We start from the raw sequence: 27,283 nt of genomic DNA, 5'->3' as shown, positions 1-27,283 counted from the left end.
CTATGGGGATGGTGGAATAGATTGGCCATACTAAGTTTGGAAGAGAACAAAAATTAGGTCTTTGGAGACTTTTACTGCCTAATATACATCAACTACCAAAAATAATGAATTGATAAAACTGAAAATCTTCATTTCAAAAGTATAGATGTTGGCCACGTTTACAGGCAAAATTTTAGATGGAAGACTTGGACCTCCATCAAATTCTGCTTTCTGAGATCTTATTTCTCTCTCCACTGGCTCCCTGTGCAGTTCCGAATAAATTTCAAGATATTTCTTTATGTTTACAAAGCCCTTAACGGGCTTGCCCCCACCTACATCAAAAGTCTGCTTACCCACCACACCACCTCCAGGTCCCTCAGATCGGCAGACTTGGGGTTACTGAACATCCCTTGGTCTAGGCATAAGCTCAGGGGTGACCGCACCTTTGCGGCTGCAGCTCCTAAACTGTGGAACAGCATCCCTCTTCCCATCAGAACTGCCCCCTCCATCGACTCTTTTAAGTCGAGACTTAAAACTCATCTTTACTCTCAAGCCTTTCTTGACATCCTCTGAGGGAGGGCTATATGTATGTACTTAATCTATGAACCACTGTTGTATAACATTAGTACCTCCACCAATGTAAAGCTTTGGTCAACGAGAGTATGTTTTTTAATAGAAATAAAAATTTGCTGTAGCAATAAAAGTGACTTGACTTGAATTTTATAAATAAAAGGACTGATGTTTGACAAAATAAATGACTGTTTACAACCTAGTAGAACTTGAAAAATAAAATAGATATAATTATTTCCAACTTGGATTCAATAATTTTGAATGGGTGATGGTTAGCACACTTCCGTAATATGAAAAACACGAGGAAAAAATGTTCACTGATGTTACTTGAAAAGTGTGCTATAACTCTAGTACCTTTTAATGGCAGGAATGATTTGCAGAACTGTACAGAATAGAAGGCATTTGGCCCATTGTGTGTGTGCGCGCGATATGCGTTCTTTGGTCAATGAGAGAATACACAACATTGACACTGTGCTCAACCCATAGGAAGGAATACTGTTCCTTCAGTAAAAGTCAACGAGAGAGTCGGAGACGTTCCACTGCTCTGCTGGATTACAGCTCAAGTCTGCCTGATAGATTTGCCTGTTCCTTTAACAGGAACAGCGAGGCCCACAATATCAAAACACCAGGAAGTCTGGACAATAAAACAATGCTATTTCTTTCAGTGAAGGCTTGATCTAAATTAAAAACATGCAGACTTGTTTTCAGATCTTTACTTAAAAAAAAAAAAAATGCAAAACTTGGTAAAAAAAAATTTGCTAAAATCCAAAAGGACGCTAAAGCTACATAGCAACAAAACTAATACAGGTCACTTAAAACATTGCCACCCGTGAAAGACAATGGGCGCCCAACATTGCAGCAAGGCAATGTAGAATCAATTTTATAAAAAGGTGAAGTTGAGGCAACCTCTAATAGGTTCATTAGCCCTTCTCCAAATATGGAGAATATAACAGCTAATGTTATTAATAATGTTGCTCCTGATGAGTGAATTAATTTAGACAAAAACTTCAATAGTTCTGGACAGGGACATAATTAGTAGGGATAATATTTCTCCCAGTTGCTAATTGAGGCCTACGTTTTATGTGAGAGATAGGATACAAATAGTAAGAGTAAACCTGGTAACTTGATGGATAAGATCATTGGCCTCTGTGAAGTGACATAATAAGTAGAGGAAGGAGGTGATGCCTGACGTCCTCTGTCAGGACAAGCAAGAGCCTTCAGTTGAAAGGCTAATATCCTAAACAATTCTACTTTTATGGAATGATAGACATTTTAATTTACACAAAAGAATAAATATAGAGCAAATTAGATAAAAATCAAACTAGTGTGGATGGTAGTGATCTGTAAAAATAAAAGCCCAAAAGACAGCAGGCCAGCCAGCAGCAGTAGAGAGGGAAATCTTTAGGCCAATGATCATACAGCAGGACTAGAAAAAGTTGAGAGATAAAACAAGTTTCAAGAAATAAGACTTGCTTATTGGATTTTTCAGTCCTTTTAAGAGCTCACTGAAATTCTTAGCTCTCCCTCTCTTCAGGGAGAACAAAAGGGGACAGTGCATTTCTATCAATTCACTGAAACTCAAACTAATCTCTTCTGCTGGTTCTGAACGCTGAAATCTTAAGCAAGAGTTGGATCCATACCTTTGTATGCTTAAGTAAATAGCTTGTTGCACCCACTGCGCGATAAAGATTTTCCAATGCAGAAAAGCTATATTTTATGACTCAAATTTCCAATACGTATAGATATTAATTTATATAAATTAATAAACAAGCTTACATTGTTTTACAGGAAATAATGCAGTATGTATCTGATCTTCTCCTGGAAGTTTGACTGGCAGTCTGAGTTGGGTTTTATAAAAAAGGGACTGCTTTCGTTGTACATCAGGATTAAAACCACCTTATAGTTTTTATGAGGTTGTGTTGACTCTTCTGTCAATTTCCACAGCAGTTCCATTAATCCCTAGACTGGGAAGGCCCCTAAATCGAAACAAGACATAAACAATGAAGTAACACAGATATGTTAAAGGAAATAACAAAAATCAGATAAAAAAAGTTACCATGCAGAAAATAAATTAGTAGAGAAAACAAAAAAGTTTTTGAACGAGATGCATGGCAGAAAAGATTTAATATTTATTTTGCAATCACAACTCTGAATAATCATCCATGGCCCTACCCTATCACACTGTTGTTAGCAAGAGGTGTTAGTTTTCTCATCATTTATGTCTATAACTATAGCTGACTTTGCATAAATTCTACTGTTTGTCAGGGAAATTCTGAACACAACAGATCCAGAAATAGCACAAAACACACTGTACCGAATTGTGCTGGCTGACAGCAGTCCAATTTAAAGGAAATCATTGTGTGCATGAAATGAGAAGCAGTTTAAATGTTGACAGACTAAGTGAAACGAAGAATGTGATCCAGAATGACACAAATGTTAAAAATAATTTGATTAAGTGGATGCGCTATTCCTGGAGCCATCAGGTTTATTTATCAGTGCTTAATGTTTCATTGGTGTTACAATTAGATTTAGTTTTTTCTTAAGCAGTCCATGCCAACTAAGATACCTTGTTGATTTCCTGTTCCCCTAACATCTACCATGTTCAAACAAACAAGGTGATTTTTAATATTGTCAGAATTATGAGCCATACCGTTGTGACTGGAGCTCTATCAGGACTGAATTTTCAGTTCTTGTTTCATTTGCTATTATATATTCTTCTGCTGGCTGCACTGTGTGTGCAACTGCTTCCTGTGCCTGCTGCTTCTGTGCTGAGCCTCTGACTGTGAGGAACTGTGCCAGTCGCGTTCTTTCTCGAACAGATTCAGCTAATTTCTCCCAGGCATCTGTCGACATCACAGAACTGATCTCGTCTTCAAAGCCAGGGCGCTCCTCATAAAATAATAAATGTCTTGAGCGAACTGTGGGAAATAAATTTAACAGAATTTAAGGCTACATTTTTGCATTGAAGCACAAAACCGCATTGATTTGCAAACAGTACTCTTGCTAAATTAGTAATCAGTCTCACTAGATAACTTATTTCATTTATTACATTGGCAAAATATCAAATACTGACTATAGAATATTACTGCAGCAGATTTTTTTTGATAATACAAAGGTCTCTGCCATTCGAGGGTCCCAACAGACCAAGTACCTACTTAGATTTCTGTCTATGATGGTCCAAGCATACCAAGTGGCAATTAAAATTATGCATTTGGATTTTTTAAATCATAAAAATATTTCTTGCACGACACCTTTTAAAAATAATTGATACAAGGCTAGTGCTTCAGCAAAGGAACACATGGAAATGGAAGCAGGAGTAGGCCACCAGGCCCAAGTCTGCCTCATCAGTCAATATGATCATGGCTGATCTATGCTTGCTTAACACTTCTTTGTCATTCGCATAACCAAAGATCCCCCCCAAACTTTGAAAAATGTATCTACTTCCATCTTAAATACTTCTAATCTATCTTCCACAGCTCCCTGGGGAAGAGAATATCCCACTACGAAAGCAAATTTGTACACACCCCATTTCAACTAACACTTTATCTTGTAACCATGTCACTTGTTTGAACTTTCCCACAAACTTTCTCAGCATCGATTCTATGCACTCTTGCGATCTTATACATTTCAATAAAATGACCTCTAGTTCTTCTAAACTCTAAAGAATACAAACCCAAACAGTTTAGCCTCTTGTGATATGGAAAGATGGAGAGGATAATGGGAACTGGGCAATTGACTTCAATGTGTTGGATCCACAGACAACCATATGCTTGCTGAGCATCTGAGTTGGTCCCCAGGATCTTGGTAATGCAGATTAGTGGGACCCCATTACTACTGGAATTATCAGGTAGTGTAACATGGACCATCCAGTGTCTGTGAGCAAACATGGAAGTGCCAAACCTGTCAGCTGACAGGGAACCTCCAGAGCTCTCCAGTAATTAACTCCTTATGGAAAGGAATGGCTTTAGTTAAGTTACAATTAAATTTTACAATTTTAAATTATTTTGAATTGGTTCAATTTATTTGGATGTTTAAAATTGGTTTGTAGCGTATTTAATTATATTAGAATCATTTTTTAGTTTGAAAATATAATAATTTCTGTTATGAATGTTAAAAATCTAAATAGCATTCGTTACCTATGCCAAAGAGCATGGGTTATCTGCTTATCAATTTGTTTTGTTTGTGCCCTGTCCTCTTCACCTCCCCCATCTTATACCAAGTGATCCATAGAAGCTTCAGCAGTGTAGGATGCATTCATCTTCTTCTTAGACAAGTGGCCTATGGAAGATTTCCAATGGATAAGGTAGAAATAGGATACTTATACAAGAGGAAATTTATTTTCTGTTAACTATTGAGTTTATATGTAAAAAAAACCCTCATGCATGTGGGCAAATAAAAATTGCTTTCAGATCATGAACCATTTTTTGCTGTTAATCTGGATTGGTAAAGACACAAAGCTACTGAGTGAGCATGAAAACCGGCCCTTTGACTCATCGTCCACTCCATTTACAGTATTTCTAAGTTTAAATTGTCTTTTTATTCTCCTCATATTCTAACTGACTCTCCACTCCCCCACGCATCCTCCCCCCCCCCCACCCCGTTACCCCCAGATTCTAGTCGACACATGTTGGATGTGGGAGAAAACTGGTGTACCCAAACAGCTCACATGGTTAGAGGAAGTATGTCTAAAATTAAAAAAGACAGCATCCAAAGTGGCATTGAACCCAGGTCCACCCGAATAAAAATCACAACCACTCCATTCAAACTTTTCGTTCCAGAAACATATCTACTTAGAAATTGGTTTGCACTTATTGTATTGAATAGCTGATAAACAGTGGGCCAATGTACATTCAATCTGTGGGATTACCTCTGGGATTCCATAGTACCCAAGGCCCATAGATCTGTGTGTTACTGTGCATTCAAGACCTCTGCAATCTACAGTTCACAAGATCAGATGTAGGTCTGTGTTGTTGTGGGAGAGAGAGACCAAGGGATTTGAAGAGGTAGGAGCAAAGTTGGGTTCAATCAATCAATCGAGGGATAAGGGCAGAGTATCAGCGATTGAGGGGCATTAGCATCAGCATTGATTGAGGCATTTTAGAAAGGGTAGTTAACGTTGAGATTGGACTACTGGAGTTCGGCAAATGGCTGTCCACTTGGAGGCAATGATGGGTGGAAGAATGAAATGGCAGCTCGGCAGACAGATCTGCTGCAGGGATGGGTCGGGCCAGCTTGGGAAGGCTGAAACAGATTGGGTGCACACCTCGGAAGGAACCTAACCTGGTTGGGATCCCAGTACTGAACCCCATTAGGCACGTAAAAGCCTGCCTCTGCAGAGGCGGTATGGAAGTGGAATGGCCTGCAAGAGCAAATAATATCACAGAAGTTGTATTAGGCAGACTTACATGCCACTAGAGACCACTGTATACATCTAGGATACTCCATACATTAATATAGTAGAACCAGGGAGGGCCTGGAACCTATATTCATTGGCTTCATGCAATGGTTGGAAAGTCTCCAAATTTTGATCATGTAAAATTGGATTGTGTGATACACAAAAGGTTGGCAACACTCATTCCTATTTCCAGATAACCTTGGCATCACGTATTCTAATTTCCAGATAATTGTCTCTCAAGCCCTTTGGTACTTTATTTCATTGCTACTTATGTAACTAATTCCACAATTCACGTAATTCTTGATTCCTAATTATGACCTGGTGTCCTTGATATTTGAGCCATTTACGATAATGAACAATTGGCTGGATTAAAGGTTGTTAACTCCCTTCATAATCCTCAAAATTTCAATGTGGGTCAATAACATTGTAAACCATGAATTAAATCATTAGCAGAATGCCGTCTCAAAAAAAGACAAGGAGATAACAATAGAGAAAAATAGACATAAAAGAACATGCTGGGAGAACCAGTCAATAATAAATATGGATTTTAGGTTGAATTGGGAAGAAAGGCAAGTAAAATGTGGGATAGTTTAGGGAGAGAAGAATGACAGAATGCACGTATCACTGGGCCAAGTGCAGTGATGCAGAGAAAAAGTGTCCCGAGGGTTGCAAGACAGGAATATGTACCATTAAAATGTAAGCAATTGAGGGACTAGGGCCCAAATCAGGCTCACGAATACACAACTCGTTGACATATGTATAGTCTATAGTGAGCCTATACCAATCAGATATGATGAGCTGCACCTGTAGGGCAAGAGGCTGCCTGAGAGAATATTTGTCACCTTAAAGTCATGTTTATTTCCACTTAAAGGACAAACTTTTCTGGTCAAATGCCTAATACTTAAGATAATCTGTTACCTGAAAATACATCTCTTTGTGGAGAAAAGTTATCAAAATGATGTATATAGTCAAAGAGGAAATTGCAGATCCAATTTGGACAGGTTGGTAATAAACAGATCATTTTCATTGGATAATCGCTGCCTATTTTCAGCTGTCATGATCAAACCTTATAATCACAATGCACTGGAGCGGAAAGTACTGCATCCTAATGACTCCTTAAGTTGGAGAATTCATCCTATGTCAGACAGAGCCGCAGTTAGTTCACTGAAATAATTGTCTAAATTCCCACGTGGCACATTCTAACCCAGTCATTGTTGATGTCCATAGCCATCTCGTGTCCATAATATGTAAAATGGCCATTGTGACCAATAATATGTAAACGGAACTGAGAATACAACTTCATTTTCATTAAAAAGACAGGACCACAATTTCTTGGTAAATAATATTGATTGAGATATTAATAGTACACATGGCTGATTTGTTCCATTAACAACCTCAATGGACAAATCAATTTGTGAATTCTGCACAACTGTTGCAAGTGAATATGTTCCTGATTGGAAGTAATTGAATTAGGTTTACTTATCCCCATCACATATTTTCCAGTTATCTATATGTTACAATGAGTGGAAAGACATCATTTAAATCCAGTCTGTGGATCATTACAAGTGTTGTCAGGTTATACCGCACTAAATTCCCGAGATCATTTGCAAGAACTGAGTGCTGTCTGTTCTCCAAAGGTCATTGATTCAAAAGACAGTGCAGAACCTTTAACTGCCTCAAATCACCATAATTAAATCCTAGCTGGCAACAACTTATGGTCAAATGTCTTTGGGGCAAACCAGAAGAAGCAGAGTTTCACAATGGGATAAACTTTCTGAAAAATATTAGAGTTATGCACAATCCTCTCCTGAACATAAACACTACAGATTCTGGAAACATTTAGCAGATTAGAAGGCATTTCAAGACATGTTGGGTGAGTGGGCAGATGCAGTTTAATGTGGATAAATGTGAGGTTATCCACTTTGGTAGCAAAAACAGGAAGGCAGATTATTATCTAAATGGTGGCAAATTGGGAAAAGGGGAAGCACAACGGGATCTGGGAGTCCTTGTTCATCAGTCAATTAAAGTATGTGTTTAACAGCGGCAGGTGGAGAGAGGTGACAGAGCTTCACCATGACCGGCCACGTCTTGTCGGTGGCCGCCGTCTGAAGAAAGCACTGTTGGCCAGGGGGTACCTGGCTACAACAGTCATGTCAATGGGACAGCTAGTGAAGAAGGGCTCGCTTGTGCAGACCAGCGGCATCGGTACTTAGTTTTAAGGTGAAATCAAAGTGCTGGAGTAACTCAGTGGATCGAATCAGTCTGAAGAAGGGTCCTGACCAAAAACGTCACAATCCATGTTACTCCAGCACTTTGTGACGATTTGTCGATTCACCAGTATCTGAAGTAATTTGTTTCTACCTAGTTTTATGACAATTCCGACTCGTACAAAATCTGACTTGTCTAAAGGTTAATGGAACATATATCTGTACATCACAAACAACAAAGGTCCCAGTACAGATCCCTGCAGGACTCCGCTGGTCAGGGACTTCAGCCAGAATAACACCCTTCCACCACAACACTTTAATTTCCATGAGTAAGGCAATTCCAAATCCAAACGACCAAGTCATGTGTATTCCATGTAGGCAAATAAAATGCAAGTGGATAATTGAAGAGAAATATCACAAGTGATGGAATGAATACTGGAAATCTGAAGTGTTGATTATTTGAGTTGAACTTATCTGCTGAATTTATAATGGGCGTAATGGAAATGAAGTACTCTAGCTTACAAGGCGGTCAGAATAAAGCACAAAATATGTATTAAGGTGACAAAAGGGATCAGATGTGGGAAGAGTAGCACGGATTGGAATACTCATGGCCTGGGATACGCATGGTCCATGTTTAGACCCCATAGACATGGTTGGGGATTTTGGATTGAAAGCATTAACATGGAAGATATTATAGTTAGATAGCAGAGGTTCCAAGAGAACTGAATCATTATAGGAGAACATCTGGGAAAAACTGTTGCCCTGATAGTTATTGAGAATCTGTGGAATTGTGAACTTATGAACTTAACCCTTGAATTGGAAATTTAAAAAGTCAAAGACAGAAGCAGAAGAGCTGGCGATTGACCACATCAAGGTGATAACGGATAGGAAGCTGGCAGCTAGGTTGCCAAATATTCTAGTTCAGGGCGAGAGCAGGAAATCGTTCTTATACAGGCAAAAATGTACATGTAAAAAAAAGTGAGAATTAAACAGAATGCCTCACATTTGCCACCTATAGCTTGGACCCATATTAGCTTCCTCTACATGGAGGAAGTGAGTAGAGTCAAAGGAGGTAACTTAATGCAAGGTATTGGACAGTCCCTTTCCCATCTCTGCTGATAGTCCAAATATATGTCTGCATCATTTGGTGCTGTCTTGTTATAATGGTACATCATTTACCTTATGAAAAAAAACCTCTCAACTCAAAATCAACCTGCTTGATACTACAAATTATATTTCAGTCATCTACATCAACAAATATAATATTATGCCTCAGAAGAACACACACACACACACGCGCGCACGCATTGTAGGTAGCATACTTCTGGTCAATGGTTCTCAGCTAACCTCAATACTGGGGAAAGGGGTGGCATGGTGGGTACAGAGTGATGGCAAAGGCTATAGACCTAAATAAACCTTTATTGTGGCCATGGATGTCAGGTCGAAAGCTGGAAGAGGAAGGTTGGAATAATGAGGGAATAGATTCATTTAGCAGTTGGAAAAAAAGGAGAGGAAACACAATATGAATGGAAGTTCACAAGATGCTAGGGGCCGATGAATTACGAGACAAGCAGTTCTGACAATGGGGTGTATCAGGACAGGCGGTTTAAAAATGGATATCACAGGATATGTGGAGGAGTTCAGAGATCACGACAACGATGAGGCCACGACTAGTTCCCAGAATGCGGGAACTCCTCACGACCATAAAGGCGACTCCCCGCAACCACCTGCAAACTTGTGGAGACCAAGTGAATGTCGCCGAAGTGGGACAGGCCCATTAGAGTTAATGGCCTACTCCTTATTCTTAAACTGTGACTCCTGGTTTTGGACTCCCCCAACATCTGGAACATTTTTCACACGCTGCATCTAGCCTGTCCAATCCTTTAAGATTGTTATATGTTTCTATAAGATACCTCTCTCATCCTTCTAAATTCCAGAAAATACAAGCCAAGTCGATAGTTTTTGTAAAGTCATGAAGGGGATACACTGAGCAGATAGAGAGAAACTGTTCACACTTCCAGAGGGAAGATAAACTTGAGGGCATAAAATGAAGGCGATTGGTGAAAATAAACTGAGCGGAGAAGGTCTTTTTAACAGAACCACAATACAACTGGTATGGATTTGAGAAGCTGAATGACTGTCTTTTCCACGATGTCCTTTCTGTGAACTGGTACTAATGCTGCTATCAATGTCTATTTCGGATTTTGAATAATTAATCTGCACCACAAATCAAACAGAAGATGTCAGTGCATTCCAGGGTCCTAACTATTTTTCGATAGATCGTCTTTCACTTACTTACCAGTGGCTGCATAAGATTCTTGTGTGGAATCTTGAATGGGCACAACCGATTTTGTCACAGAAGATGAGAATGGGTCGAATTTGTTACTCATACCTCCCAATGCGATGGCAAAACACAGCACCACAATCTGGAACAAACAGAGTTTCAGAATTTTTTTAGTAATCTCGCAGTGACTATAAAGAACACATATTTTATCAAAAGGATAAGTGAAGGCAATAGACAATAGACAATAGGTGCAGGAGCAGGCCATTCTGTACTTCGAGTCAGCACCGCCATTCACTGTGATCATGGCTGATCATCCACAATCAGTACCCCGTTCCTGCCTTCTGCCCATATCCCTTGACTCCGCTATCTTTAAGAGCTCTATTTAACTCTCTCTTGAAAGCATCCAGAGAATCAGCCTCCATTGCCTTCTGAGGCAGTGAATGCCACAGATTCACAACTCTTGGTGAAAATTATTTTCCTCATCTCTGATCTAAATGGCCTACCCCTTATTCTTCAACTGTAGCCCCTGGTTCTGCACTCCCCCAATATCGGGAACATGTTTCCTGCCTCTAGCATGTCTAATCCCTTAATGATCTTACATGTTTCAATAAGATCTCCTCTCATCCTTCTAAATGCCAGTGTATACAAACCCGGTCACTCCATTCTTTGAACATATGACAGTCCAGCCATCCCGGGAATTAACCTCATGAACCTACGCTGCACTCCCTCAATAGCAAGATTGTCCTTCCTCAAATTAGGAGACCAAAACTGCACACAATACTCCAGGTGTGGTCTCACCAGCAGAAGGACATCATTGCTCCTGTTCTCACCAATACAACTGCAGAAGGACCTCATTGCTCCTATACTCAACTCCTCTTGTTATGAAGGCTTTTATTATTGGCTTTCTTCACTGCCTGCTGTACCTGAATGCTTACTTTCAGTGACTGATGTACAAGGACTTCCTGTTTTCCTTACTTGACACCATTCAGATAGTAATCTGCCTTGCTGGTCTTGCCACCAAAGTGGATAACCTCACATTTATCACATTAAACTGCATCTGCCATGCATCTGCCCACTCCCCCAACCTGTCCAAGTCACCCTGCATCCTCACAGCATCCTCCTCACTGTTTACACTGCCACCCAGCTTTGTGTCATCTGCAAATTTGCTAATGTTACTTTTAATCCCTTCATCTAAATCATTAATGTATATTGTAAATAACTGCAGTCCCAGCACCAAGCCTTGTGGTACCCCACTAGTCATTGCCTGCCATTCTGAAAGGGACCCATTAATCCTACACTTTGTTTCCTGTCTGCCAACCAATTTTCTATCTGTGTCAGTACCCTACCCCAAATACCATGTGTTCTAATTTTGCCCTCTAATCTCCTATGTGGGACCTTATCAAATGGTTTCTGAAAGTCCAAGTACACTACATGCACTGGCTCCCCCTTGTCCATTTTCCTAGTTACATCCTCAAAAAAATTCCAGAAGATTAGTCAAGCATGATTTTTCCTTCGTAAATCCGTGCTGACTCGGACCGATCCTGTTACTGCTATCCAAATGTGCCGCTATTTCATCTTTTATAATGGCTCCAGCATCTTTCCCACCACCGATGTCAGGCTAACAGGTCTATTGAGGGATGTTTTCTCTCTCCTGAGACTGAGGAGGAGGAGAATGGAATGGATGCTGGGCATCTGAACAGATAAAAATACTTTATATGTAAATATTTGGTGGGAAAGCAAAATGGTGGAGAGTCTGGATAACAACCAACTAACCAGACTGCCAATGTTAATTTGTCTTCCCATTATAAATAGAGTAACAATCATTCTAGACCACAATCTGCAGATATTGCAGATGCCATTGAATGGGAGATACATAGATTGAGAAACATACCAAACATTTCAGAAAAATATTAGTTCTAGATATTGGAGAAACACATTACAGTTGAGCATGAAGTGTTTATAGGTGCAAGAGACAAAAAATAAAAAGATGTTAATAAAACAGTGAATCACCATTCTCATCAGCTGAGAGATTTAGAGTTACAATACATAAATCAATAAAATTGAACAGAAATTGTGCTTGGTAATGCTCCTTCATAGTGGAATTTATTAAAATTACACTGGCAGTATATACAAATCATAGTTAAAACATAGTTCATAGTATGCCATTGTGGAACGGTTTGTCCATCGAAAGGACTGCAACAACTAGATTTCATGCATTGCTCAAATGGCATATAAATAATTTTGGCTGTGAAAATAAACTGAATCCTCTTAAATCTATAGGAGCCTCCTACGTAATATCGCAAAGTCAGAGAAACGGGCCTTTGGCCCACCAGGTTCACATCAACCATCCATCCAGCCCCATTATGACACAAATTTTATATTAAACCCATTTTATTCTTCCAGAGTTCCATCAACTCGCCCACACACCAGAAGCAATTTAGAGGGTCAATTAACCCAACAACATGCACATTTTTGGTATGCAAGAGGAAACTGGAACAGGGAGCATGTGTGGAGTCCATACAGACAGCACCAGAGGTCAGGATTGAACCATGGGGCACTGGAGCTGTGAGGCAAAGTCTCAGTTAACTGTGCCACCGCTATTATGGATGAATAACTGACCCAAGATATTGATTTGGTTTTGTTTTCCACAGATCACTCCTTCACTGCTGAGTACTTCCAGTATTTACTATTATTGTTTCTTATTGCGAACACGGAGAGATTTATTTGTGCAAAATTCAAACTGCTGGAGGAAGTCAGTAAGTCAGGCAGCATGTAGAACATAGAACAGCATAGGAACAGGCCTTTCGGCCCACAGTGCATGTGCCAACCATGTTGCCGAGAATAGTTTATTTACCTGCACACAATCCTTATCCTTCCATTCCCTGCATATCCATATGCCTTTCCAAAAGACTCTAAATGCCACTATCATATCTGCCTCAACCAGCAACATATTCCAGGCACTCACTATCCTCTGTGCAAAATACTTGCCCCACACATCTCCTTTCAACTTTGCACCTCTCACCTTAAAGCTATGCCCAGTGGTATATGGTTCTCCCCCCCCCCCTCCCCTTGGCAGATTTGCTTTTCAATCCATTGCTTTAACATGTATCCTTACATTAAGAATAATGGGAGATGTTGCATGATTTTGGACAAAGCAGAGCAGATGTAGCAGTGAATTACTTTTAGAGGTTGCCAGGAATAACAAACCTCCTTCTTCTTGCGTTTGAGGCAGCAGAGGTTATGTTCCAGGGCCTGATCTTGAAGCTCCTCCGCACCATTCCTGACCGCCATTTAGTGCGGTTCCTTGCCAACATCCTTGCTAACCGCAGTTTTGTACTTAAGGCCAGCGACGGACAATCTAGCCGACTAAACGGAGTCCCCAAGGCTCAGTACTGGCCCCCATGCTCTTCAATCTCTATATCAGCGATCTGCCACGCAATACCTCGCGCCAGTATGGATACGCAGATGACCTGGCCCTACTGCATTTGGACAGGAGTTGGTCAAACGTGGAGGATGTGCTCTTGGTGGATATGGAACTTGTCGCGTGCTACCTTAAGACCTGGAGACTAAAACTGAGTGTGGCAAAAACCACCACAACGGCCTTTCACATGAACAACAAGGAAGCTCAACGCCAGCTAACCGTCACCCTCAATGGGTCACCCCTACCCTATAACCCATTTACTACATGCCTCGGGGTGAAATTAGAGCAGCAGTTGACCTACAAGCAACACCTTGAAGCTCTCCGTGCTAAAGTCTCGGCGTGGAACAACCTCCTGCATTGCTTGGCTGGATCGTCATGGGGCACCAGGACATCTACTCTCCGAACCTGTGCTCTTGCACTCATGTACAGCGCCGCTGAGTACGCCGCCCCAGCATGGTGCCGCAGCGCTCATACTAGCAAGCTAGATGCCATCCTCAACGACACCATGCGGATTATCACCGGCTGCCTACGCCCAACTCTGACGGATCTTCTGCCGGTGCTCGCAGGTATCGCACCCGCCAAGCTTCGCAGAGAGTACCTCACCCACAGGCTGGTGTGCAAGGCCCTATCGGACGCCAAACATCCTTTGCACCACCTCGCCCAGGACTCACAGCAACTGGGACCTCAACGCCTGTCATCACGTCGTCCCTTCCCTCGTCACGCAGCGACCCTCTGCGGCTCCGGTTTCAAAACAGAGCATGGAGAACCAGCTGGGAACAGACTTCACAACCTCTGCTATTCACTGTCACACCGAACACCACAGCCCCACCCGGCTCGGACCTGCCCCGCAAAAAATAAACCTAATATATTTTCTCATACAGTGCAGTAAATGACTATTTGCTGAACTAGGACGTTAACATTAGTCAAAATGGCTATGGAAGCGAAATAATAGCTCACATCCACTCTACACAGTAAACAAATAGGACAGCATTATTTAGATTAGTTTAGAGATACAGTGCAGAAGCAGGCTCTTCGTCCATGCTGATCAATGATCCCTGAACACTGACACTATACTACACACCAGGGACACTTTACAATCTTCACCGAAGCCAATTAAATAAAAACTTGTGCGTCTTTGGAGTGTGGGAGGAAACCAGAGCCCCCGGGAAAAACTACAGGGTCATGGAATGAACATATGGACCTCGTACAGACAGCACCCGTAGTCAGGATCAAACCCGGGTCTCTGGTACTATGAGGCGCAACTCTACCGCTGCGCCATCATGTCATCCATTATAATGGACTAAATATCATGAAATGCATCCCTGCCACAATTCTGCCTATAATTTGGTATAAGAACAATGGAGAAGTTTCAACAAAACAGTCTTGGACTTTACCATCAGACATGTGCTGGTTTGTGTACTGGCCATCTTGCAGGATCTGGGCACCTTCCCCGCTACCAGAACCTGGAGACCTTGCAGCTGCTGGAGCAAGGACCTAAGAAATAAAATATTTATCATTATCAGATAATATCAGTGAAGACTTATATGCTATAACTATAGAACACTTATTTTTTACTTTAAAGTGGAATACAGGAAAACCAAAATTTGGACATGCATATGTAACAATGCCTGGCGACTGGTAGCTTATTTCTGGATGGTGGTAATCATTATTAGTTTACTGACAGATACACTGCATTAATAATGTGACAAATGTCAGTTCTGGAAGATGAAACCAATGCAAAAGAAAGTACGTGAAAATTCAAACATTAATCTAAAATGAAAAATATAGAAAATGACATTTTGCCATTCAGACTGAGTGTATGAACTACACTTAAATGTAAGTGTTGTTTAAATTTAAAACCTTTGACATAGTCACTAGTGAGTTCTGTACCCATTTCTTTGGCCAGGAGTGGGCACTCTATGAAGTGGATACTTTCCCAACATTTCTTCTTTTTTTTTTTTTAATACATTTTAGATTTCCAACATCTTGCCTTATATTGCCTAGTTTATATATAATAATAATAATTATAGTATAACAGATCTACTTTATGTGAAAAAGCAATTCCACGCACACTGCTCCACATGTTAAAAACCTGAGGTTGTTTATGTCTTAAATAGTCAAAGCAGCAGAAGTTGACTTTCTAAACATTAATATTAATTGTATGGAGATGCTGCCTGAACATTGACAACATACCTTGTGGAATATTCAAAACTTAAATGGTCTTGTGAAAGAAATGGTCTTGTGAAAGAAAACATTAAATATTTAATTTGTATTAACTGTTAAAATAGAGCACCAACACAGTACTGTTCCAATTTTAATGGAACTATTTGCATTGTGATTAAATTACTTGATTAGTATCCAAATGGCTGCACTATTCATGTGGTGGCACTTGAATACTATCTTAGCGGACTAATTTATATCCACCTAATTAAATACATTTAATACATAGATAGTTGTGGACTTCAGGAGGAGGAGGAGGAGGACTCAAGCAACACCAATCACCATTAAGGGCACTGAGGTGGAGGTGGTCGCTAACCACAGGTACCTTGGGGTGCAGCTTGACAGTGAGCTGGACTGGAAGTGTCATATGGAGGCGGTGTACAGGAAGGGACAAAGCCGACTGTATTTTTTAAGGAGGCTGAGGTCATTTAACATCTGCCAACCCCTACTGTGCAGTGTCTACCATTCAGTGGTGGCCAGTGCTCTGTTTTTTGCTGTGGCCTGTTGGGGAGATGGCGCCCGCATAGCGGACAAAAACAGACTGGACAAGCTGATCAGGAAGGCCGGCTCAGTGGTCGGGGCTGAGCAACGAACGGTCCAGCAGGTGGCAGAGGCCAGAACTCTGAACAAACTGGGTTCAATAATGACCAACCCCACTCACCCACTCCATGCCCTGAAGGTGATCAAGAGCAGCATCTTCAGTCAGAGACTGATTGCACCAATGTGCAAAACTGAGAGACATAGGAAGTCTTGTATACCAGCTGCTATAAGGTTATATAATGTGCATAAATAACTGCACTTTTTTTAATTAATTGTATTTTAACTTGTATTTTAACTTGTTAAGTATGGAAGCCATTTGAGGAAATGTGTGGTGTTATGTCTGTCTTGAAGCTGTCGTGGCACTGTAATTTCCTGTAAAGGATTATTAAAGGTATAATCAATCAACATTTGGAATGAAAACCTGGTATCAATAATGATGGCAAAGCTGCTGAATTAGCATTAAAAACTGTCATTCTGTCAGCACAGCAGGCTTTCTGCCCTTATGGTGCATCGGTTGTGGTGAGAAGGGTTTCTGTTGAAGGCAGTGTTTGGGACTATGCTGGAACAAATATCATGACTCGGGGCAAGTAGCCAGTGAATTTAGCAGAACACGACATCTAGCTCAATAAAACATATTCAAAGCCCAAAGTGATGCTAATAATTTCCAAAGCTAGAAACCCTACAAGCGGCTGTCATCAAACATCTTGTGTTCGTCACAAGATGTGAGAGTTAATGCTACAATGAGTTTCATTTTCTAGTGGATAATAGTCTCAGTTCTGCTGTCATGGACTCTATGGGGCAACAGGAGAAATATTGGAAATACATTTTTGATACTATTTCTGTTGTCTTAGGTATTGATTTACAACCCCATCCTATTACTGCAATTTTTGGGCTACCAATGTTAGATTTTATTCATTTGTCCCGCTCCGCCCATTGGTTGATTGCTTTTACCACATTAATCGCCAGAAGATCTATTTTATTTAAATGGAAAGACTCCAACCGTCCGACCACACTCCAGTGGTACTCTGAAACGATATCATGCTTAAATGTAGAAAAAATCAGGAACATTGTTGAACCCTTGGTTAAATTTGATAAGACTTGGGGAAAATGTATTCAACATTTTCATACAACATAAATTGCTCCCTCTATAACCGTTATAAAAACTATTTTACCTCTATATGGTGGAACGGACTTGACGACAAACAGACTTAAATTGTTGAAAATCTCAGTTCAGATTCGGTTTTGCTTTGCTTTGTTTATATTTATTTTATTTTTATTTTTATTTTTTTTCTCCTTTCTTTTTTTCTTTAGTTTAGGGGGGTTTTTGTTTCTTCCTTTTTTCCTCTTCTTTTTGTCTTTTTATCTTTGTGGGTTTTTTTTACATACAAGTTTTCTTTTAAAGATTTAACTATATTTACATAGAGACTGGGGAGGTCTATATTCAATGTGTATTTTGACAATGGTCTCATATTAGGTTATACCTGTTATTAATGTAATCCTGATCCCTATGTATCAATATCATTGTTATGTTTATCATTATTCTTTTTGCTCTGTTTTTTATCTTTTTTTTTGTGGAAAAAAAACAAAAGATTTTAAAAGAAAGAAAGAAAGGAGATCCTACGAAAGTGAGAGAGCACAAGCACTGAGGGGTTTGGAGAGGTGGAAGAGAGGACAATTAGAGGGAGGGCATCAAAAATTGTAATCAGATGTCCTGATCTAATTTCTCTGATCGAAAGTTAGCTTTGGTTAGATTTTTCTTGCTGCTTTGGAACAGCACGAAGATTGAGGCATCTTGCAGGATCAAATCAAATATGACATGGACTCATTGGTTGCATCAGCCAAACACTGAATTCAATTCCAGTCCATTTGGCTCCATCTCAAACATTCAGCACATAGAAACCTAGACTGGACTGGTCATATCTCTTTGTTCTTCTCTCGGAGCAGTTTATCCAAATTAATTTAGGATTCATTATTTGGAAAAAAAATTCATATGGTTAATTTCAATTATTTTTTATTAAAAACTGCTTGCTGGTTCTGTTTTAAAGAATAAATGTTCTAGATGAATTATTCATTAAAGGGGAGAAACTTAGTATAAATTAATACACAAAAAACATGCCACATATTTACCTGTTTGCCTTTTCCAGATTTTCCACCTTTTTACGGAGTTTACTGTTTTCATTTGAACAGGATTCTACCCTGGTTGGACATAATGAAAAATTGTTTTATCAATCTTGTGATTCTGAGAAGAAATAAACAGCGCTAGGTCCATCAAGGAATGCTGGATCCCTAAATTGCTAACCATTTTAAATCCCAGTGCCATTCTGAACTTTCTGTCCTGGGCTTCAGTGGGACCTCAAGCAAACTAGAGGAACAGCAGCTCATTCCGCCTGGGTAGCTTACAATCTAATGGTATGGACATTGAATTTGAAGGTAACTATCCACAAACAGCATCTCTGAAAACTTTCACACAAACGGTGACACGACTATCATGCACGCAAATCTATCACAAAAGGGGGAAGAGGAGCCACACAGCTTAAATTGTAGACCTACTTTTTCTCCAGCGTATCCATGTATTCTTTCTTCTTCCTTCTGCTCTCTTGAGCGGAAATCTGCCAAAAACAAATATTATCGTGAATTGTTTGCTATCTTGGACCACTTAACAGTCATACAGCACAGAAACAGGCCCTTTGGCTGAACTGAAGAAGGGTCTCAACCCAAAACATCGCCCATTCCTTCTTTCCAGAGAGTGCTGCCTGCCCCACAGAGTTCCTCCGGCTTTTTGTCTATCCGTCTATCCTTTGGCTGAACTCATCCATGCCGACCAAGTTGCCTAACTGAGGTAATCTTATTTCTCTCCACCTAATATTCTGAATGGATGATAGACCATGAATTATAATCATTATCTTGCATTTACATTTTTTCTTATTGAGAATTAATTTACATATGACAGCACTATCAAGTGGCATTTACCAATAATCTGATAACCTACGCTGACCTTGGATGTCATCAGGACCACACAAAAGCTGGTCTTAACTCACGTGACATTTATTGTTGGAGGCAAGGTGAAAAAGATGAGGGGAAAAAGGATTTTTAATATCTGTTGACAGTAGAATTTAGGAGCCAAAGAAAGGAAGTTAGATCACCAATGATTCTCTGGAAATGCATTGAGGGAGCAAGAGGTGAGCAAGATGAGATAGCATGGAGATTTCTATGATCATTTGATTCAATACAACTCAAGTGCTTCTGCAAATTCAGTGTATTATATGCGATGTTTAATAATTTATAGAGCAGAGCTGTCTGAGAATTTTTAATCTTTGTATAGTTTGCTTAACAAAGTAGCATTTCATTACCTTGTTCTTAATTTTTCTCCGTATTTTCTTGAGTGCTTTCTCTTCTGCCTTTGTGAGTGGTAGCTTGACAGGAACTGGGTATCCTTCAGCAATCAGTGTACGTTTTTCTTCTTCTGTCAGAAGCAAAGGTCCTGATGATCCTTGCAGTTTCTGGGGTGAAGAATAATTCAATTAGATTTATTTTAAAATAATTTTGTTCAACTTTTTCTGTAATGTTAACAATTGCCAATGATGGGTGTGGTTTGCTTTATTATTTTTAATCTAATTCAGAATCATTTGGATCTTGTGTGAATAATCTTCAGAGACCAACCCTTCATTTCTGGGGACTTTTTGACGAGGCAGGGACAAGCTCTTTAAAAAAAAAATGGTTTCAATGTTATCAGAACACTATGTGATTCAGCTCATTTTAAGTTCTCTTTTTTGACCAGTGAAAGTGCAATTGGACCAAAATTCAGCCAAGTTAATTAATATTATTGAAATTTCAGTTTTCAACTACATGAGCAGGTAGTGACCTGAAGTTCAAATTTACTAACGTCAGGTCGTCAATAACAGTTTATACTTCCGCGAAGATTTGTAAAGAATAAGGACACAGATATACATTATTAATAAATATGTTACTTGCATGTGGTGCAGTGAGAAGAGGGGAGCTGGACAAAGCAGATGGTGCACGTGTTATGATTTTTCCAGTGGGCTGTGGCTCGACAGGGTCTGGTGACTGAACAGAACGTATTGGGCTTTGTCCACCCTCACAGTCACTGCCATGGCTGCTTGGTGGGGTTGGTGGCAGTTGCACTATATCTGCTCCCAATGGATAGAAAGACAAAATAGAAAGTCATGTAACCACATGTTCACTCTATATTTAGGTAAAATGTCTTTAGCACAGAATGAACCAATTGTACAAATTTGTGAGAGATTTTTAAAAACGTGCATTTTCCCAGCAATGTTATCCAAGCACAAATGATCATAACTCTTAATTCTTTATGAAAATAAGTGTGAACCAACATTTTATGATTTCTCATATTTATGTTCTTTGCACTTCACATTGGCTACTTACATTTACATAGACCTTTAATGACTTTATAACAAATTGATAACAATTTATGGACTCTCTCAAGAGAAGAAAGACAAATCTAACTCTAAAGATTTAACAAGCCATTAGGAGCTGTAAATAAATGAGAGTGAGACTACTTAAGTTTATCGAGAAATCAATAAAATGCTAAGATACTTATTGCAAGAGGTAGCTGAAGAAAAGACCACAATTATTGTTGCAAAAATAAAAACCGATACACTGCAAGTAAAGGGAAACCTGAAGAGGATAAAGAGTTCTTTTTTTGGCTTTGGGAAAAAGTTTAGTTTAGAGATACAGCGCGGAAACACAGGCCCTTCGGCCCACTGGGTCCGCGCCGACCAACGATCCCCGCACATTAACACTATCCTACACCCACTAGGGACAATTTTTACATTTACCAAGCCAATTAACGTACAAACCTGTACTGTCATATGCTGAGAGAATGGAGCGGCTGGGCTTGTATACTCTGGAATTTAGAAGGATGAGAGGGTATCTTAATGAAACATATAAGATTATTGGGGTTTGGCCACACTAGAGGCAGGAAACATGTTCCCGATGTTGGGGGAGTCCAGAACCAGGGGCCACAGTTTAAGAATAAGGGGTAAGCCATTTAGAACGGAGATGATGAAACACTTTTTCACACAGAGAGTTGTGAGTCTGTGGAATTCTCTGCCTCAGAGGGTGGTGGAGGCCGGTTCTCTGGATACTTTCAAGAGAGAGCTAGATAGGGCTCTTAAAGATAGTAGAGTCAGGGGATATGGGGAGAAGGCAGGAACGGGGTACTGATTTTGGATGATCAGCCATAATCACATTGAATGGCAGTGCTGGTTCGAGGGGCCGAATGACCTACTCCTGCACCTATTGTCTATTGACTTGAGTGTTGGAGGAAACCAAAGATCTCGGAGAAAACCCACGAGGGTCACAGGAAGAACGTATAAACTCCATAATGACAGCACCCGTAGTCGGGATTGAACCCAGGTCTCCGGTGCTGCATTCGCTGTGAGGCAGCAACTACCGCTGCGCCACCATGACCGTTAGAGTAAAAGATTGTATGAAGTCTAAATTTTAAAGCGGGATTCACCGGAAGATCGAGAGCAGTGCTTAAAGTAGGCTCCAGCATTTAGCAATAGAAAAGTAGGTGTACATTGGCAGACAGCACTGGAGTTGGAAATTTTAAACTGAAGCAGACTAAAGATCTAGGAGGAAGTCAAAGACAGATTTTGAGAGTATATGTACAGACTTAGAAAATGTGACCATGTAGAGGTGATAGTTCAAATATGGCACAAAGCAAAGAAAGAATTATCAGAAATACACAGAAAAATGCAAAAATTAGAGTGAAATCAGGAAACATTAAGTCCTTGATATTGATGTCCCCATTGATATTAGAGAAAAGAACAAAGATGTAATAGGTGTATCTGTAATGTGCTCAGGAGAATATTCAGTCAGTGTATTTTTGACCCACCAGAAGGGAAACATTGCTCGATTTGGTTGAGTAGGCAAGTGTCACTGCAACAACACATGAATAACAGCAATTATCTTATCATGAGGTTTAGTTTGGTATAGAAGAACATGGAGCATTCTATAGAACTACTTATTTGAAAGAGGGCTAAATATAGTAGGATAACGAGGAGATGTGGTGAAGTGGAACTAAAGATTGGCAGGTAAAACTGCACCACAGGAGACCAAAGAGAAGATGTTTCAATTGTAGGCTGAGTTTGAGAATGTACAAACTCAGCACATATAGCACCCATGGTCAGGATCGAACCTTGGTCTCTGACGCTTAAGGCAGAAACTCTACCGCCAAGGCACTGTGCCGCCCTCATTTAGGAATAGTATTTGTCTGGTGATCTTCTTAGCAACTCAAACACTCTCCTTTTTCAAAAGTTTCAGCTCCTACTCTCTAGTTCACTGGGCACGTGTAAGCTCTACACCGTGAACCGTTGGTTATTGTAGACATATGGACCATAATTGTGCAATTTACCAGATTCTGATTAGATTGTTATATACACCAGGATGCAAAGAAATTTATTGTTCGCATGAAGTCACAAGTTTCTCCAGCAGTTTGTTATTTGCTTCCGACTTATCTTTGTCTATTCCCAAAGAGGAAATGAAAGTTAATACCTAAGATAGACATAAAAATGCTGGATATACTCAGCAGGATAAGCAGCATCTCTGGAGAGAGGGAATGGGTGACGTTTTGGGTCAAGACCCTTCTTCAGACTGAGTGTCAGGGAGAAAACACAGTTCAAAGGGAATGATGATCAAGGAAAATGTAGAATGGTTCGTTGTTAGCTATGGGGAAGTTAACAACGAGGCATACAATCAGTAAAATTTAATCAGGAGGACTGTGAAACTAGTCAGAGAACTAGGATGGGGAGGGGCGGAGAGAGAGGGAAAGCAAGAGTTACTTGAAGTTAGAGAAATCAATATTCATACTGCTCGATTGTAAGCTGCCCAAACGAATTAAGAGGTGCTCTTCCTCCAATTTGCGTTGGACAGTGGAGGAGGTCCAGAACCTATATACTTAATGCCACTAAGTAATAACTCAGATGATGATCTGTAGTATAAACTTCCTCCATAACTGCTAAATGTTAACATTTTTCACTTTTTAAAAAAAACCAACAGACAAGCTTTTTGTTGGGGTTTGTTAAAAAATCAAAATATATGGTAGATGCACTTCTGATAATACAAACCTGTTTCTGACACCATCCATGTGGTCAAGTGATTTGCTAAAGCACATATTCTAAATAAATTAATTACACGAATCAAATGCCAGACAGATAATAAACAAAGATAATGAAAGAAAACAAGGGTCAACATGAAAGTAGAGAAGACCATGAGAGGTCTCTCTGGCAAAAGTTGGAAAACATTTGTGTTCACCATTTACCCATCAAGAATATTCAATGCAAATACTGATGCAGAGTTAATATAGTACAAAAATATGGTTGAAACATGCAAGATAATACATTAAATCTTTTACAAATCCTAACTGGGTGCAAAATGTATTTAAACCCCATGTGTAATTTTCAATGCAATAGTTTGAAAGATCTATTGCTATCCTGGAGATGACTGACAGCTAAAAGCATTAAGGATGGATAATTCTGAATGAATACATCACAAGATTCAAGAGGGCCCATCCAAATATTACAATATTAGTCCAATTCTAAAAGTTCAAGTCAATTCACGTTAGTGGCCATAGAATAGATTTACAGATTTTATTCATCTTACTACTGTTGATTGTTGTAGTTCTTTCCTCAGGGGAAAAGAAGCGAGTTGCAATGAAACTGAGAAAATTGTACAATTTTTGTGAAGGGAACAGACTTAATTGATTATTTAGAGATATACTCATATTTTGTCCCACTCATACAGAGCAATGGTGCTTTTGTTCCATGCTCCATCAAACAGAATTACAATGTGGAATCTGTCCACATTTCTTTCAAACATCCCAGGTTATATTTTCACAGAATAGTTACTACTCATTTCTAATGTGTAATAATTTAGTTCCCTTGTATCAATTTCTCCTCATTTCATTTTGAAATTCTACCTTCAAAACGAACAAAAGCTAATTAAAAACATTAGCTAAGCGGGCATTTAGCACAATAGTAACATTGGTTCCAACATTTGGAATAATATCTCGTGGTGTATCAACTATCCAACTGGGGTGGGAGATTGCAACCTTCACGTGGTCCGCCCTATTTTAATTAATGCAATCAACCTGGTGTGCACAATCAAATAGAACAAGTTGCCCTACAACTTTAGGCTGCATACGCCATACACAAGAAGAACTATCCACCTCACCTTCCTTTGGAGACAAATTGAGGAACTGATCCACCTCATGCGGTTCCAACTTAATCTTTGGAAGAACCTTCTGTGTACCGCTGGTAGTCTGAAATAATACAACATGGAAGCATGAAACACTGATCAAAGCAGGGGTCAAGAGAAGATTCCATCTGCAGGGATTAGGCTGTAGAGCTCTTTTTTAACCAGCATAGACTCAAGACATATGGCTTCCTTCTGCGTGTAAATGTTCTTTGACTTTAATTTAATCAGAGGAAAGCTTTTGAGGCAGAGATAGGAAAATGTTTACAGACATTTAATTTTGAAGAAAAGGATGGGGTCATATTGACTTAATAGAATCTTTCTATCCAGCAAAGGACAAGTTAAGAATTTAATTTGTAGTTACAACTTGCAGCGAAAATGTAATTCAATTGAAAACACTAGAACCGAATATTAGAAGTGTGATGTGACTGAGCAGGCTTTTGGTGCCAAGCACAATTCTACATCCTTTTGGTTCCCACCTCCTGGACCATTCATCTCCTAGACCAGGACACAGCAGTGTCAATTCATTCATAAATTAAGAAATACAAATACAAATTGAATTAAAAATAAAAGATGAATACAATATAGTTATTGTGAGAATCTGCATTAAAATATTCATATTTACTGAGATTACTTTGTTTTATTTATATTTATATAATACAATTTGGCTAACTTTGTGATTTTTTTTTCAGAACTATGATTCACATGCAAAATTAAAGTTAACATGAAGTTGGTCAATTGTCTGACAATTGGCCAAGCACTACAGACCTTTCTCAAGGTTAAAGATTGGCAAGCATGAGCGATTGCAAAAGATATTCAGCACTTAGCTGATGAAAATCAAGAAATTGTAGATGCTTTAAATATCCAAAATTAAAATGGAAAGTACTGGGAATACTCAAGAGCTCCGACAACAGGTGATGAACGAGAAACAGAATTAATATATCAGGTCAAAAATATTTTATCAGTTCTGGGAAACAATGTGTTAATTTTCAGTTTCAAGGTAGCGGGGAAGGATGGCAGTATAAACTGGTAACACATAAATCATCATAATCATACTTTATTAGCCAAGTATGTTTTGCAACATACGAGGAATTTGTTTTGCCATACAAAACACACAAGAAGCAACAAGACACACAAATACATTAACATAAACATCCACCACAGTGACTCCTCCACATTCCTCACTGTGATGGAAGGCGAAAAGGAAAGTTCAATCTTTTCCCATAATGGATGCTAATCACCACGTTATTCCCCAAGATGCAGACAGAGAAATTCAGAAAGGGAAGATTCAAAAATGGATCACATGAAGATGAAACCATATGAAAATTAGTAGCAAAAGTAATGAAATTGCAGTACAAATGCAGGTATCAGTACAAAGCCAGTTGGCAATAAAATGTGATGAAAGAGTTGAAGGCCTGAAATAAAGATGTTCATGCACCCAACCAAAATATTAAAATCAGGCCTGGCTTGGGTCCATGCGAGTTCCCTTATGGACCTTTGACTTGGAGAAGGAAAATTTGATCAATGCGAGAACAAAATGTACAGCTAAATTTTTCAATGTGACATGCATTTTTCAGCAGGGATCATGTCATTGCAATAGGGTTAGAAATCTGATATTTTTACTTTATTAATCTTAACTGAAATAGTGTCATATTTTTAAAACCCTGGGATGGCCCAGAAAAGCTAATAGAGATACACGAGGCAAACCTCACCTGTACATTGGAAACTGCATCAAGGTCAGATTCATTCACAGAGGTTACCTCCACCTTGTATGTGTCAAGTGCAATATCCATGACTGTGGAGATTGCTGCAGTTGTTAAGGTAACAGAAGGTGCAAGACAATTATTATCACAGAGGAGAGCTTCGTGCTTCAGTGTGATTGGCTTTAGATCAGATCTCACTGACCAGGATTCACACTCCATATCTGCAGGGAAGAATTTAGAGTATTTATATTTATTAAATATTTTACATTTGATTATTATCAAATTTACCCCTTGCATGGATTTCCTAAAGTAGGCATAATTGTGGAATCAATTACTATTCATTCATGCAACAGGTATTCCTTTTCTGTTAGTACCATTGATGCTTCCATTTGTCCACAGGTTCACTGCTGCATTCTCACAAGTTTACTATTTGCACATTACATGTGTTTAGCTCCATTGGTATATGCAAACGTCCAAACATAAAATCAGAGTCATGGTACAAATACCAGCACTTAAAATAATGTCAAACCGCTGATAATGCTGGAGTAACTCAGCGGGTCAGGCAACATATCGGAAGAAAATGAATAGGTGAAGTTTTGGGTCGAGACCTTTCTTCAGATAATGTCTTGCATTGTTTTTTTTATTGGCGCAATATGCGCCTTTGGGCCAGAGTGGCACAATTATTGGCACAAATTCAACATATGGAGAAATCCTCAAGATGAACTT

At 39.4% G+C, this 27,283-nt stretch overlaps 1 protein-coding gene across 1 annotated transcript in view; it reads right to left on the bottom strand.

Annotated features, from left to right (window-relative positions):
* Positions 1–1,250: 1,250 nt before the first annotated feature.
* The window catches only part of creb3l2 (cAMP responsive element binding protein 3 like 2), a 66,882-nt gene continuing 40,849 nt past the window's right edge, over positions 1,251–27,283 (bottom strand). Inside the window, exons 3-12 of the mRNA XM_033037742.1 lie at positions 26,567–26,778; positions 24,834–24,921; positions 20,589–20,764; positions 19,967–20,116; positions 19,167–19,225; positions 18,744–18,812; positions 15,251–15,350; positions 10,451–10,577; positions 3,200–3,467; positions 1,251–2,525 (exon numbers count right to left, since the gene is read on the bottom strand). Of these exons, the coding sequence (XP_032893633.1) occupies positions 2,456–2,525; positions 3,200–3,467; positions 10,451–10,577; positions 15,251–15,350; positions 18,744–18,812; positions 19,167–19,225; positions 19,967–20,116; positions 20,589–20,764; positions 24,834–24,921; positions 26,567–26,778 (1,319 nt within the window). The 3' untranslated portion in view covers positions 1,251–2,455. The remainder of the gene's footprint in view (positions 2,526–3,199; positions 3,468–10,450; positions 10,578–15,250; positions 15,351–18,743; positions 18,813–19,166; positions 19,226–19,966; positions 20,117–20,588; positions 20,765–24,833; positions 24,922–26,566; positions 26,779–27,283) is intronic.

Source organism: Amblyraja radiata, chromosome 19, assembly GCF_010909765.2.
Source record: "Amblyraja radiata isolate CabotCenter1 chromosome 19, sAmbRad1.1.pri, whole genome shotgun sequence".
Lineage (NCBI taxonomy): Eukaryota > Metazoa > Chordata > Chondrichthyes > Rajiformes > Rajidae > Amblyraja > Amblyraja radiata.
The sequence above is the reverse complement of the archived record's forward strand: the minus strand, read 5'-3'. Positions and strand labels throughout refer to the sequence as shown.